Here is a 16,382-nt window from a genome sequence, read left to right on the forward strand (position 1 = left end):
AAAAAGTGACCGTCTCGCGGAGCCTTTCAGAGAACAAACCCTCTGCCCCTTTGCGGTGCTTCTGTAACAGAAAGGAAAGTTGGTGACGTGGCGTTGCTTGAGGAGTTCGCTGGTTTATCAGACTTTTTTTTTTTTGAATGATCTCGCAGGTGCTGAACCCTTCCCAGAGTCCTTCTGCCAGCCTGGGGTTCAGGCCAGCCGCCCTGGAGGAAAGCTCTGCGCCCACAGCCACCCCGCAGAGCGCAGAGTGCAGCATCCCAACCGTCCCCAGTAGTGCTGTCCCTCCTGGGTCCACTCCGGGGCCACCCGCATCTCCTACCGCTGCTCCCAGAACAGGTAATCCTAACTGGAAGGACTGTGCTGAACACGCGGCAGAGTACGGCAGCACAGCTTTTGGAGTTTGCTGCTTCCTCCAGGCGTGGCTCTGAGCAGCTGCCGCGTGCCAGCAGCAGTGCTGGGTACTGGCCGTAAAAGATGAGGGAGACCTTGTCCCCCCTCGGCGGCGCCGCAGTCCAGGAGAGGAGGCGGGCCGCCGTGCTGTTGGGCTGGATAGAATCTGTCAGGGCTGCGAGGCTGCTGTGGGAGCCCAGTCTTTCTAGAGGAGGTAACACTGGCATCGAGTGCACCCGCTAAAATGGGTCTGGAGAGCGACGTGTGATGTCCTAGTGACAATGGAACTCACGGAGGCTTGCAGAAGCCAGGGACTCTGCTCAGCACTTCCACCGCAGGAAGTTTGGACTTTCCCTGGAGAGTTTTCACAATGCCGTTCTTTGAAATAAAGCTGACAATAAATTAACAGAGAAAAATGAACAACAAATTCATTAACATGGAGAAATAGAAGCCAGACACAAAATGTGAGGCTGAAACACAGGCCTTTTCATGGGGACAGGGAGGCAGGCAAAAAGGAAATTTGGGGGGGGGGGATAGTGAATTATTTTTAGGGTGGATAAATGGGCCAGAAGAACTGACAGTGGCCTAGTTCCTCTGGGTTCTAGATGTGATATTTGAGTTTCAGTCTGATGGCCAGTGTGTGGGCAGTGAGAAGAATTCACAGACAAGGACCAGCCTTCAGGGAGGTTGTTTGGAGGAGGATCACTGGGGAAGCACAACAGGGACAGGACAGAGGGGGTCTGGGCTCACATGCACTTCTGAGTTTTTCATTCCCTTTGGTGGGCACTTTGCTAGGAGTGGTTTAGGCCAAGCAAGGAGCGATCAGAAGACTGCTGTGCCTTGCCCATTATGCTTAGTGTGCATGTCCAAATGCTTATTTCTGGTTTGACTCTGGATTCATGAGATGCAAGTAATGAGTATGAGGTCTTAGACTCAAGCTTTCCCTTATTAGGTTACTGTAGGTCAAATTTGGGTCTCTGCGGACGCTCCTCAGGATGGTTGGGCAATCTGTTGAAAAACAGGATCTTGTTTATTCTTCAGGGGAAGTTAGCTTCTCCAATACCACAACAGCAGGATAAAAGGCAGGCCCTTAGCCTCAGTCACCTCTGCTAATAGAGGTGGGTGGAGCCTGGGGGAGGCCCCTCATCCAGCCTTCTTGAGTCTTCCTCCTGTGCAGTGAGTTTATAAGACTGTGGTTCTGAGGAGACATGGCAGTTGTGTTCCAGTTTGGGCCACCCAATCAGGTAGGAAAAAGCTTTGCAGACAGCCTGCCCTTACACAGGGAGTGGAAACAAGGAAAGGCCAGATTGAAGACCTTACCCCATTTGCCCCATTGGTTACCTTAGATCCCTGAGGTTCTAAGGGATCTAACTTAGAAACCGGTTTCAACTTCCTCTCCATTGGCTACTTTAGGAAGCCTAATTAGAATACTGTCCAATTAACCCCACGGGTCATTTTAAAATACTGCACCTGCAGTGGGAGTTGTCATGGTGATGAGACACTGTAAAGAAGGACATGACTGTGTCCCTGTCGTTGCCTCCAATGGCATCCTTCTGTTACTCCGCTCTGCCATTTTGGAGTCTCTGAACTCCGACGTAAGACTTGACACAGTGGCAAGCATTCTGGGTGGCACGTTCTTCCTCCATAGACCCAGAAAGGAGGAAGAGCCCCTGGACTGTGGATTGCAGAGGCTTCAGTGGGTAATGAAAAGCTGCTATTAGATTGTCTAGTAAAGAAGTTTTACGCTATGGAAGACCTAAGTGTCGTGTTCACTGAGCTTTCCTGTGGTGATGTATTTTGAGGATTATGTTCTGTTGAGCAAGAATAAAATCAACCTAGTTGAGAATAAAGAGGACTGCATTTTTGTGGGGCTAATTAGGATTGCAATCTGAGAAAATATAGATCCTCGCAGTCTTAACAGTGTGCTCCAGGGGTTTACAAAATGGTGGCTATATTTAGAGTTTAAAAGCACAAGAGAGGCCTGGTCATTACATCACTGGTCGGTCAGGAACTGACTGGTGCTGGCAGAAGGTAAGGCTGGTGTGGATTCTGTCCCTGATAGTTGGGGGGAGGGGAGGAGGGCTCCCTGTCCAGCAGGTCAGCAGCGGCTCCAGTCCGACTTGACTTAGATCTGACTAACAAGGCCCTGCCGAATCGTTTTCAGTGCCCTGAGCCAATGATACTCGATTTTGATGTTTTTTTCTTGACACCTCTTTACCTTTTTAATTTACTTTGATCCTGAGCTTCAGAAAGGGTTAATGGTGGAAGAGAAGCTGTGTGGAATATGGAAAAGGAAACTGGCCTTGGAATCAGGATCCTTGGGTTCTAACAGTCCTACTGTCAATGAGAATAAACTCTGCTTTCAGGAAATAAGAAAGTAGTTTATTTTGAGTCAAATATTAGTGGCCATGGCCCAGGAGCACAGATTTGGGTCACCCTGAATGACATGCTCCTCCATGAAAGAGGTTAACCTTCGTAGCCAAAGCACAAAGAAAATGATAAATCAATGTATTAATGAACACTGTGGGGACAGTAGGTAGGTGGCTACAGTAGAGCAGGAAAGCTTGTGACCAGAGTTTTAGAGTTAAGGCCCAGCTCGGGGGTCTCAACAGACTAGATCCAGCCACCCCTCTGAAGGTACCAATCCAAGAGCCCATCAGTGGCAAAGACAGGGAAGGAATGTGTAGCCCACCAGAGACACAAGGAGACCCACATCTTCAGTCCTGTCTTGCGGGGGGCTGTCCTGAGCATAGACCAGGGATCAGAGGACGCACAGGTAAGGAGTCTTGGTCCAACTGATACCGCCGGTCACCGGTTACGAGTTCCGCCCCCTCAAATGTTGAAGTTTGAACATTAGAGAAGCATGCCGAGTCAGGAATATAAAGCAGGGTTTATTTAAAAAGGGGTAACATGGACTTCTCCCTGGAGGCAGAAGGGGCCACGGCTGGTGTCCTGGTATCCCAAGAAGGAGGTGTTCTGCCCTTTTTATGTGTCCTAGGCTTCCTCTGTTCTCCTGCCTTCTCTCTCTTCTCTTTCTCCTTCCTGCATACATGACTAGGCCCAGGAATGCTTGGAGGGATGCCCAAAAGGTGGGGAACAGGGGGGCTGAACGGGGAAGGCAGGGTGGAGCAGCCCAGGACACATTAATTAATAATTAGCTCCCTGTAGGGAGGGGTGACTCCTGGGTCGGGTGACCTTAGCAACGTGTTGGAGCAGGGCAGGTTCTTGATAAGGGTGGAGGAAGGGCTCTGAAGGAGTTAACGTCTCAGTCCCTCAGGGGACAGCCTCCAACTAGCTGGACTGACTCAAATTGGCCTGACTCGAATTGATCTGACTCGATTTACCTACCTATACCTCCTGTCTAATTCTGGCTTCAAAACTGTTACCGAAACCTCGATTAGGGTCCCCAGTGCTAATCCAGTCAGGAGGACAGGATTTTGACAAAAAGGAAGGAGTTTTATTGTTTTACCAGCCAAGGAGAAGCACAGGGGAGTTCTGTGCAATTCCCAGGGAACAGGGGTTTTTAAAGAGGTGATTTAAAGCGTACATCCACGTGTTCCCCATTGAAGTTGTAATTCACTTGTTAATTTGGGAGAAACTCATTTCTGAGATCTTCTAGTGCCATCCCCAAAGTCTGGATTACTTGTTCCTGTGGTGGGTGAGTGCTCAGGACAGACAACTCTGTCTAGGGTGGGGAAGAAAGGTAACCCTGTTTCCCCTGAGATGAGGGAGGAGCTGGGAAAGAGGAAGAGGAAGAAGCACATCCATTTAAAAATTAAGTCCCAGTGGCCGAGTAGTAAGGGTTAATTCAAAGCATAGGGTGGGCCACTGTATAAAACTGGTCTGGTTGATTATTTATTATCCCAGGGTTGGTGGGAGGAGGGTGGTTGTTGCCTGGTCAGTAGAGATATTTGTCCATCTGACCTGTTGTTGTGGAATCTAAGCTGATGGCAGGACAGAATGTCTTAAAGCAAAAGGGACAGATTCAAAATGGGGATTGTTAAACCATGAGACAAAGACCACCGACTCCAATTTAAATCAAATTAAAGCAAGCTTGCAATTCCTACCGGCCGGGGCTGTCTCTCTGAAACCCGTGTGAATAGAAGACAGCACCCCAGCTCTCTAGGAGCGCAGCTTTATAGCACAGGAAATTGCAAAAAGTGTGTGTGGGGGGTGTCTTGAGAACCTACAGATGACAGGATTTTGACAAGCATAACACAAAGGCAGGTAGTAGGCTAATGGTCTAAATGATCCAGCACTTAGGGAGTAAATTTAGGTCCCGACGTCAGAATTTATGAGGCGCCACTAGAGTTTCAGAGAGGGTTGCTATCTGGTCAGGGAAAGCCAGGCATGGGTGAGTTCAAGGCACGGGCAGGCATTCCAAGCAAGTTTAGAAATCGCAGTAATTTATAGTAAAGCCGAAATTAACTTTTCATGTCTTTGTGACGAGGTGGCTCCCAATCTTAAAAGGGAATTAGGCTGGGTGTATCAGGATTAGAGCCAGGTATGGTGGCTCACACCTGTAATCCCAGCTACTTGGAAGGCCAAGGCAGAAAGGTTGCAAGTTCAAGACCAGCCTCTGCAACTTATAAAGACTCTCAAATAAAACATAAAAAGGGCTGGGGATGTGGCTCACAGCTAGGGTGCCTCTGGGTCCATCCCAGTACTCTCCTCCCCTAAATGGACGGAGAGATGCTGAGTTTTTATCCTGCTGTGAGTTACCCATCAGGCACCTGCGCATAGCTACAGGCCCAAGAGTCAGTGTGTTTGGCAACAGCAGCCTGGAAGTTCTTGTTACAGTCCTTCTTACAGGTTTCAGACGTTATCTGAGAGCGAGCTCAGCTTAGGGTCTGTGGGGACTAGAGGTCTATTAGCTCAAAACCACTCTGAGAAGTCCACTGGTCAGGAGAACGTAGGTGGTACACAGAGGGTGGAAGTAAATGGCTGTATTTCTCAAGGGACTGGCAACCGAAGGAAACTGTGGCTCCAAACCTGCCGTGTTCCATGTCTGCACAGTCACAGTGGCCCTCAGCCCAGGCCATGCGTCTGCAGGATCTTTAACAGAGGCCATTTCTTCAGGGACCTGTGGCTTCACACCGCCATGTGAGGTTGGGAGGATTACATGGTTTTTTGGAAGCCTTTGAAGCAGTGCTTGGCCAGTTCAATCTGGTACTGAAACCAGTATATCTAATTAAATCCTGGTGGACCAGTAAGCATTGGCTAGTTATCCAGGTGGCCCTGGACAGCTTGTTGTGCCTCTCCGGGGTTCCGTTTCCCCACTGTGGGACAGGGGGCCTGGACAGTGAGAGTGACAGGAGGGGGAGCCCGAGGAGGGCTCCAGGCCTCTCAGTGGCTACAGCCTCCGGGGCCTGGGACTGAGGGCCGCGGGCGCCTGCCTGAGCCCCCTGTGCCTCCAGCGTCTCCCCGTGGCCGAGACCTCTGGTGAGGGCTCAGATTTTGTTTTCACTGTTTTTTTCCTGCATCGTGTTTTATGTGTGACGTGTGGTTTATGAGTGACACTAGTGTCCAGCCCAGCAGGCCTGCAGAACCGTGGCAGGACACAGTGGGGGCGACCCTGGCACCAAGCCCAGGAGCACTGTTCCAAGTGCTGAGCTGGTGCCCTGTGCTCCTGTGGAGTCCCTGTCCCTGCCGCTTGAGCTAAAGTGGCCTTTTCATGTATCGAGGCTGCCTGAATTTCCTCCTGGCTGCCCAGAACTGCGTGTGTGATCTGCGGCTCAGGAGCGCTCATGACTACTGATGGGGAGCCCAGGGAAGCTGGGGCGGTGGGAGACAGGCCCACTCCGCAGCCTGCGCCTGGTGCCAGAGACTCACTCGACCTGACGTCCTCTTCCCAGCACCAGCCCACCTAGACGGCTCTGACTCACAAAGTCTGTCTCGCAGCACAGCAAGGGCACAGTTCAGTTACTAACCGGGGGCAAAAGTGACTTCCTTAAAACTATGAAGCACGATTACAAAACCATGTTATTTTGTTTTATTGAATCTAAGAACAAACCTGTTGTGGGGCAGGGATGGGAGTGGGCACATATGTGAGGGCATGCATGGTCCCTGATTACCTTTCAGTGGAAGAACTGTGGGTGTCGGCAGGAGACAACCTGGTCGTGACCTTGCCCCAGGACCAGGTGGAGCTGAAGGCCTCCGTGGTGCCAGCGCCACCTGCAGGTGAGTCTGACTTTCCGGTGTGACCTTCCCCGGAAGGGCGAGTCGGGGTGGGGGTCTTTATAGTTGTTTTCCAGCTCTGGGCAACAGCACCAAGCACGGTTCTGTGGGAAGATTAGGCTTGGACGACCCTGAGCAAGGAAGTTTCTTCAAACAGGTTTTTTTTAATTTTTGTGGGGGTACCGGGATTGAACTCAGGGGCCCTCAACCACTGAGCCACATCCCCAGCCATTTTTGATATTTTATTTTGAGACAGGGACTTGCTGAGTTGCTTAGGGCCTCTCTAAATTGCTGCCTCAGCCTCCTAAGCCACACCACGGCCCGGCTTCAGTCTTGAATGGAGTAAGAGATTACATGCACTGCATAACCTTTAATTGCTCAGGATGGAAAGCTCTTTCCGCTGTGGAAAGCAGAACACCGCGTGAGAGCAGGGTGTCAGGTAGCAGAGCTCCATCTGTGGGGACTTATGGAGCCCAGGACATTCCCCGGGAGGAGGGAAGCAGTGTATGACCAAAGGTTTGTTTGCAGACACCTCATGCCAGCTTGCTCAAAAAAGGTCCAGAGTACTTTCTGCAGGTGTCCAGAGCTCTGTTGGCCAGTGGACACTTGACCTGTCCCCAGGTGGTCAAATGCCCTTTTCCCTAAGGTAACTCCTTCTTAAGGGCTTTGGCTGTTTGTCATTCAGTTGGGTTCCTTTGGTTCATTCTCCCATGTGGCTCATTCTCACATGTGGCTGGGATTTTATAAGCAGAGCGGATACTTCCTGACATGCATTTCAATCCTGAGAGGAGGTACCTCATTTTTTTTTCTCATATCTGAAGGTGGGAGATGGCTTTAGCTTAACCCAGAGATGCCCAGTTCATTCTCATATCCTTACATAAACCTTACAAAGATCAAATGGGCTGAAATCCCCCTGCCTTTTATTAACAGGAGAGAAAGTAGAGTGTATTATCCTCTTAAAACTTACAGGGAGGATCAGACGTAGCACCTGGAAGGAAAGGCTAGCCGAGAGATTGGGGAAGGTTTTTTTATTTGTTGTTGTTTATTATTTTCTGTTTTCCAAACTTTCTATAAGTTATGTTTTTATAATAATAAAAAAAAATTTCCCATTAAGAGGATAGAGAAACTGCCAGTCACAGTGGCTCACACCTGTAATTCCAGCAGCTCAGGAGGCTGAGGCAGGAGGATCTCACGTTCAAAGCCAGCCTCAGCAATTTAGCGGGGGCCTAAGCAACTCAGCAAGATCCTGTCTCTAAATAAAATATAATATAAAAAAAGGGCTGGGGGTGTGGCTCAATCCCTGGTACGAGAGAGAGAGAGAGAGAGAGAGAGAGAGAGAGAGAAGAGAGAAGAGAAGAGAAGAGGAGAGAGGAGGAGAGGAGAGGAGAGGAGAGAGAGAGAGAGAGGGAGAAGTGAGGGGTGGGGAGAAACGTTGTTCTCTTTGCTGGGATGGAGGGTGAAGAGGGGTAGGTGGGGTCAGGGTATGAGGTGTCCACACTCCTGGGCTTATGGCTGTCTCCTCCATCTCAACCCAGGTTATGGGGTGACTGCCCCAAACCCATAACTGCTCGTATTTCTTATTTTCTCTCAGAAACAACCTACAAGTATGAATGGAGCCTAATAAGCCACCCAGCAGACTACCAGGGTGACATTGAGCAAGGTCACAGGCCGACTCTTCGCCTCTCCCAAGTAGGTAACTGGACTCAGTTGGCACTGTCTTACCTGTTGAACCCAGATTCAGGTCTCAGGCAGAGGCTGGGTGGTGCAAGCCTGCAGTCCAGGCCACGCAGAGCCTCAGACAGCAGGGCTGCTGGAGCCCATTCAGAAGATAAGTGACCAGAATGCATTCAGAAGGAGGACAAGCAGCTTAAGCCATGCAGGTGGACGGGGCAGATGGTTACATAAAGGCTTTGGCTAGCATATCTGCCAGGGGACAGGCGTTGCCCGGCGCCCGCTGTGCAGGGTTAAAAGCCTGCGTCCTGGTCCCGCAGCTTTGCGGCACAGAGCCAGGTGCCCCTCACTTCCCAGTCAGGCGTTCCTCAGAGGTGCCCACGATTGCACTGCAGTCCCAGATGGCTTTGCCTGTGGGACACTGCTCTGATAAGGTCCCCAGGAGGAGGCTGCCGTCTTCCTGACTGACTGATCCTGAGAGACCTGGTTTTCTGCAGAGGACCTGTGCTTGTCACCTCCTGAGACTACCCAGCTGAAGTTGCCACACCCCTTATGCCACCTCTTGTCACTGAGCTCCATTGCTCAGTGTGCTCCCCTGACCATCAGCGGTTCCAGGCTGGGGACCTGGGTTAGTGGGGCAGTGGCCGGTTCCATCCCCAGCTCTGGAAAAAAAAAAAAGGTGCATGATTTCCATGCATTTGAGATCTGCTGTCCCTGGCTGGTCCATCTCTGCACTTAGGCCTCTGTAGGGCCTGTGCTGGCTGTCACTAAGCGAAAGGGCCATCCAGCTGACCTCCATGTCAGGTGGCCACCAGACGGAGTCTCTGAATGGACAGGATGGGGGCTTTCTCCTGAGCCCCTCCTTGCCACACCAGGGATATTCTAGCCCCCCTAGGGTGCATCGGCCAGGGCTGGGCAGGCTTCCCGTGTGACTTTATGTTGCAGTTGTCAGCAGGACTGTACACCTTCAAGGTGGCCGTTTCTGGTGAGAAGGCCTCTGGAGAGGGCTTGGTCAACGTCACTGTGAAGTCAGGTAGGTGTGACGGACGGCCTGCTGCTCTGTGGGCCATCTTGATTTTGTCGTCTGGGTGACAGGGCCAGGACGTTTCAACTTCTACCTGAGGCTCCATGATAGGAAGGCATGTGGACCCCAGGTGGCTGTGTTTTCCTACCATCTGAGGACTGCTTAGTACCTGCTGGACTCACAGTTTGGCCTGCTCAGTTCCTGAGGGCTGGCAGTTGGACCTCAGCCTCCTCTCTGACCTCCATCCACTCCCCTGCCCTCCTGCCCTCGGGGCTCAGCTTCAGCTTGGGAGCAGGGGTGTTTTAAACATACCCACTGGAGCCACCTAACCATGTTAAGCCACCTATACATGTTCCCGGTCAGGGGACAGGTCTGCCGTGAGCTTTGTGTCCACTCCTGGGCTGTAAGTCAGGGCATCCATGTGAATCAGAGCAGGTGGCCTTTGCCCTGGGGCCACAGCCCTGGTCAGTGAGTAGGACACAAGCCGGCCTTCAGCCTCCAGCACCGTTCAGCAGGGCGGAGCTCTGCCAGGTCCCCTCCTCCCTGTCGCTGATCGGCAGCTGGCCTTCTGCCCACTCTGCATGATCTTTATCATAGCTGGAGCATGGTGGTGGCTTTGGGCACCATCAGTCAAAGATCCAAGACGCAGCCAGTCACAGGAGCTGAAGTCTGTGCTGCTGCTCTGACGGAGGGACGGACCCCGTGTCATTCTTCCCTGTCTTGCTGGGCCTTGGTCACAGTCAGAAATGTGAGCTTGCAGAGAACACTGACATTCATGGGAAAGTTCTAAGGCTTCAGAGCGTTCTCTAGGTTGAGCCTGCGGGGAGACGCCCTCTTGGCAGGATGTTTCAAATCAGGGTAAAAAGCCGTGGTCGTTTCGGGTGGTCGTTTCGGGTGGACCTGTGCCCGCACAGCCGGGCTCAGGGCTGTCTTTTTCTGTCTCAACAGCCGGAAGAGTCAACCTGCCTCCCGTGGCCGTTGTTTCTCCCCGGAGACAGGAGCTCGTTCCGCCCACGACAGCAGCGCTCATCAATGGCAGCGGTGTGTGTCCCCTGATGTGCCTGGGTTTCGCCCCCCACCCCCCAGGATCTGACTCTCCCTGCAGCAGGCCTGGGGACTTGGCCCACACGCGATGAGCGTGTCCTCCTCTAACTTCTGTTACAGCTCCTCAGCTTTGTCCTCACTGTGTCCTTGCCTGTGCTCCCTTGCCCTTCCGCTGTCACCTTGGTCTGTAAGGAACTTCTTAGGGCCAGCTCATTGACCTGGACCTAAAGCCACTAGTCAAGAGGCTTCTGTGGATGTGTGTGACGTATGTAAAGGGCAGCTGGAAAGCCACTTTAAAGTAGCATGAGTGGGCTCCCATCAGTGAGGTGGGAGTGTCCCTTGCTGATGTGACCAGGGTTCCTTCTCTCTAGTGGAGAGGCCCCAGGGGGCTGCAGGTGGCCACGCAGATAAGAAGAGCCTGGCGTGTGTGTGCTCACTTGCTTCACCGGCCTCCCCAGCCTCAGTGTGTGCGGTATCTGCGTGTCATGTCACTTGACCACAAAGCTAATGCAGATCCCATGGAGAGCTGCCCTGGCTGCGCGGAGAAGAGCCAGGGCCGCTCCCTTCTGCTGGCCTGCAAGGGTGCAGAGATCACGCCCACCTGACCCCTGCATCTGTCCAGATGGGAGGTCCACATCTCCCCTGGCGACATGAAGATGAGGCATATTTTAAATGGAAGTGTTTACATGAGAAGACGCCTCGCGTTTAGATTCAGTGCAGCTTAGTTACAAGAAATCAGAATACTCTGCCACCTGAACCTGTGGTTTCCTTTAATGAATTTGATGAAACGGGCCCCCTGCCAGGTCTCGATTTCTACAATTCCACATGAAACATTTTGCTGTGTTTTAAGTGGGAACTTCTCAGGCAGGATCAGACCTTTCTAGATTCACGCCTTAATAATGTCTGTAGGGAAGCTTTGTCTGAATGACAGAGAAGCAGCTCTTCACATGGTCAGCATGGGGGGGTTCGGAACCTGTGAGTGGGGTCCCTCCTGCAGGGGGTGAGGGGAACCAGCCTGTCCACGTGCTGCGCTCTTCACACCTGTTTTCTCAAAAAGCAACACCGTCACTGTGCTTCTTAAAATTCACGTGGTGGGAACGTCCTCACTCGGATCTGCCCAAATCCAGGAGAAGGACAGAGATAATTTAGGGAGTAGGAAAATGGTCCTTTCTAATACATAATATGTGCCATTGAGCTCTATGTAAGAGTCTCATATAAAATGAATTTAAAGGGGGCTGGGGCTGGGGCTCAGTGGTCAAGCGCTTGCCTAGCATGTTGAGGCACTGGGTTCGATTCTCAGCACCACATGTAAATAAATAAAAATGAAGTTTGATCAACAATTAAAAAAATAAATTCAAAAAATGAATTTAAGTTTGGAATTACATAAGTCACAAAGTTTATGCTTTACTATTCTTGGGTTTCATTCTGGTTTCTGCTTTTGACCTTTTAGGGAGTACAGATGACTCTGAGATAGTGAGCTATCACTGGGAAGCAGTCAGCGGGCCCCTCTCGGGGCAACACCTGTCCGACACCCCCGTCCTGCACATGGCTAACCTTGCTCCTGGCAACCACACCGTCAGGCAAGTGGGTCCTGTTGCCATTGTTTATTGCTTCCCACTACTTACATTTTGACTGTCTCCTTGAATTGAAGCCTAAAAGTCGCTGTGCTTTTTATCCTGGTCCACAGGTGAGGTGAATTTGGTTTTCTCGGGGTTCTGGTTGGCGCCACTGCAGGCTGATTCTCCCTGATTCCTGTGACCTGTTCACTGGAAGTGTTTGTTTTGGGTGTCAGCAACTGAATGGGGACTATAACAGAGCACCCTTTTTGCTCTGTTGAGTTACAAAAAAGAAAGTCTGCATCTTCAAAGTGAGGCAGAGTTATGGGATTGTCTGTTAATTACCTGGCTATTTCAATCTTTCCTTCTTATGACTTTCTAGGGTACAACTGAAGTAAGGTGAACTGCACATATTCAAACTGTGGAACTCAGTGACTCTTGGCCCGTGTGCACTCCTGTGAAGCCACCACCCTGATGGAGTCAATGAGCATTTCTATTGCCCCCAAAGCTCCTCTTGCCCTTCTAGGCAGCCACTGACGGCCCTCCTGCCACCGTTGACCATTTTGCATTCTGTAACTTGTGTCCCTGGAGGGCACCGTAGCTGCTCGTCGCCTGCGCTGAGGCTGACCTGTGCTGTCTGCATCACAGGGTTCCCTTGCCTTGGCTGAGTCTATGTGAGCGTAGGGTGCAGGAGCGAAGGAACACCTTCCAGGGTTCGCTGTCGTCAACTGACAGATCAGACAGGAGAAAAGGCCGAAGGCTTAGTAATGTGCAGGGGAGGACGCTCCCGGCCAGGAGGAGGGGACATGGAGGGAGTCGCCCACTCAACACTGCTCAAACTCTGGCCCCTTTGCCTGACGGGAGGTGAACCACTTGAGGCTCCTGGGCGATTCTTAGGGGAAGGCGTGATGTGAGGACTGTTTCAAGGGAAGCCCATCAGTGTGGGCTCGTTCCTCAACCTTCCTCTCTGCCGTGGACAGTTGGGTATCAGGGTGGGGAGGGAAGGCAGGTGTGTTCCTTGGGGTAGGTGGGGCCTCAGTGCAGATGAAGGGAATCCAGAGAAAGTCTTTCCCTTTACACAAAATTGTTGAGTATGCCCCCCAAAAGTCATATATTGGGGTATTATCTCTGAGCCCCAACAATAGCTATGCCATGATTCATTTATCCATTCATCTACAATGGACATTTAGGGTCTTTTTTGAGAGGATCTCACTACATTGTCCAGGCTGTTCTTGAACCCCTGGGATCAATGGGCTCAAGCCATCATCCTGCCTTCACCTCCCAAGTATCTGGGATACAGGTGCACCCCACTCCACCTGCTGAAATCTGGGTTCTCTGTGGCAGAACAATTATAAATAAAGCTGCCGTGAGCATGTCTCTGGGAGGACATAGATTTGCATTTTGGGGATGGAGACCGAGAGGCAGATGGCCAGGAGGGGAATGCCGGTTCAATGCAGTTCTCTTTCCCACGGTGGCTCTGTCCTCCGACCTCCCGACCTCCCGGGAGTTCTGTCTCCACACTCGTGTCCCCCCCGGCCCCCCCCCCCCCCCGTCTCCCTTGTGACCCTGAGACTCTGCTCCCAGTTATCTCTTTGACCCTATTGACTTTTTTCTCACTTAGCTCTTCTCTTCTTGATTGGAGCAGAATTTCAGGTGGCTGCATGAGGTGTCCCTTCTGCTACTTCCCAGCTGTTAGACCTAGAGCCGTCCCCATGGGTCTGCAGACCTGGAGTCCGGCTTGGTTTGGGGTCCTTCAGAACCTTCTGGGCTTTATCTTTGACCACAAGGTCCACAGAGGGACTCCAGAGTCTTCTAGGCTTTGCACACAGTTGTGTCAGTTTATGTTTTAGTTTATTTGAAATGTCAGCTTAGAAATTATTCATCCATTTCGCATTCGGATTGCTAAAAAGGAAAGAAGGAGGGAAAGAAGGGAGGGAGGAAGGGATGGGGAGGGGAGGAGAGGGAAGAAAGAAAATAGCCAGCGCTGCCAAGGGTGTGGAGAAGTGGAAGCCCCAGGGCTGAGGGGGCATGTCCCCCGGCAGCTGCTGAGAGCACTCGCAGCTCCTCAGACAGCCGAGACAGAATCACCCATGACCTAGCGGTTCTGTCTCTGGGCCTACACCCAGGGACCTGACAGCAGGGACTCCAGCGTTCACCACAGTGTTGTTCACAATGGCCGAGAGACAGGGGTGTCCTTGCATGACTGTCCGTCCACAGATGAATGGAAACGCAAAATAGGAAATACGCACATGCAATTGAGTGATATTCAGCTTTAGAAGGGAATGAAATTTAAAAACAGGAATGAGCCTGGTGTAGTGGCACACGCCTGTAGTCCCAGCAGCTCGGGAGGCTGAGGCAGGAGGATTGTGAATTCAAAGCAGCCTCGGCAATTTAGTAAGACCTAACCAACTTAGTGAGACCTGTCTCTGAATAAAACTAAAAAGGGCTAGGGATGTGGCCTAGTGGTAGAGTGCTCCTGGGTTCAATCCCTGGTACCAAAAACAATAAAAACATTAACAAACAAAAAACCCAGGAATGAAATTTGGATAGAATACACAACACAGATAAATGCCAAGAGCATTACGCTAAGGGAAATAAGCCAGACACAAGGACACAGAGGGACGGAATCTGATTTCATGTATCTGAGGTGAATTTCCTCATGGCTTCTTCATGGTATTTAAGTACCATGAAGCCCCTTTTCTTTTTAAAAAATTTTTTTTGTAGTTGTATATGGACATTTGTTTATTTTTTAACGTGGTGCTGAGGATGGAACCCAGTGCCTCACTCATGCTAGGCAAGCGCTCTGCCACTGAGCCCCAGCCCCAGCCCCTCACAGCCCCTTTCTATTCACAAACAAAAATGTTTTTCTCTTACATGGATAAAACATATGGGGTGTTTTGCAACCTACCTTCTATATTTTCTTCTAACAGTTTAAAATTTTGAATCCTTCGTGTTCAGATTTCTATCCATCTGGAATGGGTGGTCTCTCAATCGTGGTCTTCCCCACCTGGGCGTTGGTTCCACTCATTGTCCCTCTGTCCCTCCCAGTCTGCAGGGCACGTCTTAGCAGATGTCTTTGTGGGGGGTCTGGTTTGGGCTTTCTCTGCACGTTGGCTGCTGTGGTGCTACAACATAGTAGTAGTTTATGAAGTCAGACTCGTCATTCCCTGTGAACAACATCTTTACGGCTACATTTTAGGGTATGAGTGAAACTTCTGGGTCAGAGTTGTGTGTGTTTACAGGTGTTTGAAACATTATAGATAAATTGTCAACCACTTTTTTATTTGAGGATTTTCTCATGTGGACTTGTGGAAAGTTTCTGATATAAAAGCCTAAGGAACTTCAAAAAGTTATTATTAAAATATTTCTCTATCACTTTAATTACTTATTAGTATGAAATTTATGCATAATGAAATGGGAGTTTGGACCTTGGTTGGAGAGAGCGGGTGGGCCGTGGGAGAGGAGGCCCAGGAGGCGCAGGCCGAACGCACCTCCCTGAAGCTGCTTCTTGGTCTTCATCCCCACATTCCAGTTCACCCACCTAGCCCTTACCACTGCCCAGCCACCGTCGTCCCCCAGGAGGATGAAGTGGCCTTTTGGGATGTCCCATTCTCCACTTTCCAACTAACTAATTCCATCAGTTAGTACAGGAGGGCCCATGCTGGTTTCTTTTGGTGGACTGAGCATCACTTTGTATTTGAAAGTGTTGAGTCCCAACATTACCTAGCAAAGTGTCCTGAAAACAATTATCATAAGCCTTCTGGAAAAGGGTTGAAAAATTATAGGAGCTTCCTAGCTGAAAATCCACGAATGGTTCACTGTCCCCCAGTGCTCCAGACTGAAGGCAGAACTTGCCTCGGACGCCGTCCTTCTTAGTCTCAGCTATGGAGAGCAGCTGCTCTGGCCGAGGGTCCTCTCCACCCAGCATCCTAGAGGCAAGGGAAACCCATAAACTAACATGAGAAGATAAAGAAAGATGAGTCAACAGGAACAAAAGCAGGAAAAACATCCCTGAGTCCATGTGCTTCTTTAAACTTCATCCTCCATTTCTATTTGCCTGTTCTGAGCCGTTCTGGAGACTGTGACCAGGAGCAGCTGAGCTGGCCACTCACGTCCAGGTGTGCAGGCTCTGCAGAGTCACAGCCTCCTCTCCTTTCTGTAGGTTGACCGTCACTGACTCTGATGGAGCCACCAACTCCACCACTGCCACCCTGATCGTCAGCAGTGCTGTGGACCACCCACCTGTGGCCAACGCAGGCCCAAATCAGACCATGACCTTGCCCCAGAACTCCGTCACTTTGAACGGAAACCAGAGCAGTGATGATCACCAGATCATCCTCTATGAGTGGTCCCTGGACCCCAGCAGTGGGAGCAAAGAGGTGGCTATGCAGGCACGTTCTCCACCTGCTTCTGACTCTGGTTGTCTGTCCGTATCGCCCATCTCTATTGTTCTCTGTATCTATCTCTATTGTCCGTTTCTATCATCTACATCGTCCACCCTTATCAACTACAGCATCTGT

At 50.9% G+C, this 16,382-nt stretch overlaps 1 protein-coding gene across 1 annotated transcript in view; it reads left to right on the plus strand.

Annotated features, from left to right (window-relative positions):
• The window catches only part of KIAA0319, a 47,450-nt gene that overhangs the window by 9,769 nt on the left and 21,299 nt on the right, over positions 1-16,382 (plus strand). The window contains exons 4-10 of the mRNA XM_081295946.1: positions 150-336; positions 6,472-6,570; positions 8,159-8,256; positions 9,184-9,271; positions 10,211-10,303; positions 11,757-11,886; positions 16,025-16,257. Coding sequence (XP_081152072.1) covers positions 150-336; positions 6,472-6,570; positions 8,159-8,256; positions 9,184-9,271; positions 10,211-10,303; positions 11,757-11,886; positions 16,025-16,257 — 928 coding nt within the window. The remainder of the gene's footprint in view (positions 1-149; positions 337-6,471; positions 6,571-8,158; positions 8,257-9,183; positions 9,272-10,210; positions 10,304-11,756; positions 11,887-16,024; positions 16,258-16,382) is intronic.

The sequence above is a fragment of the Spermophilus citellus genome (genome assembly GCF_964194105.1).
Source record: "Spermophilus citellus genome assembly, chromosome: 5".
Taxonomy (NCBI): Eukaryota; Metazoa; Chordata; class Mammalia; order Rodentia; family Sciuridae; genus Spermophilus; species Spermophilus citellus.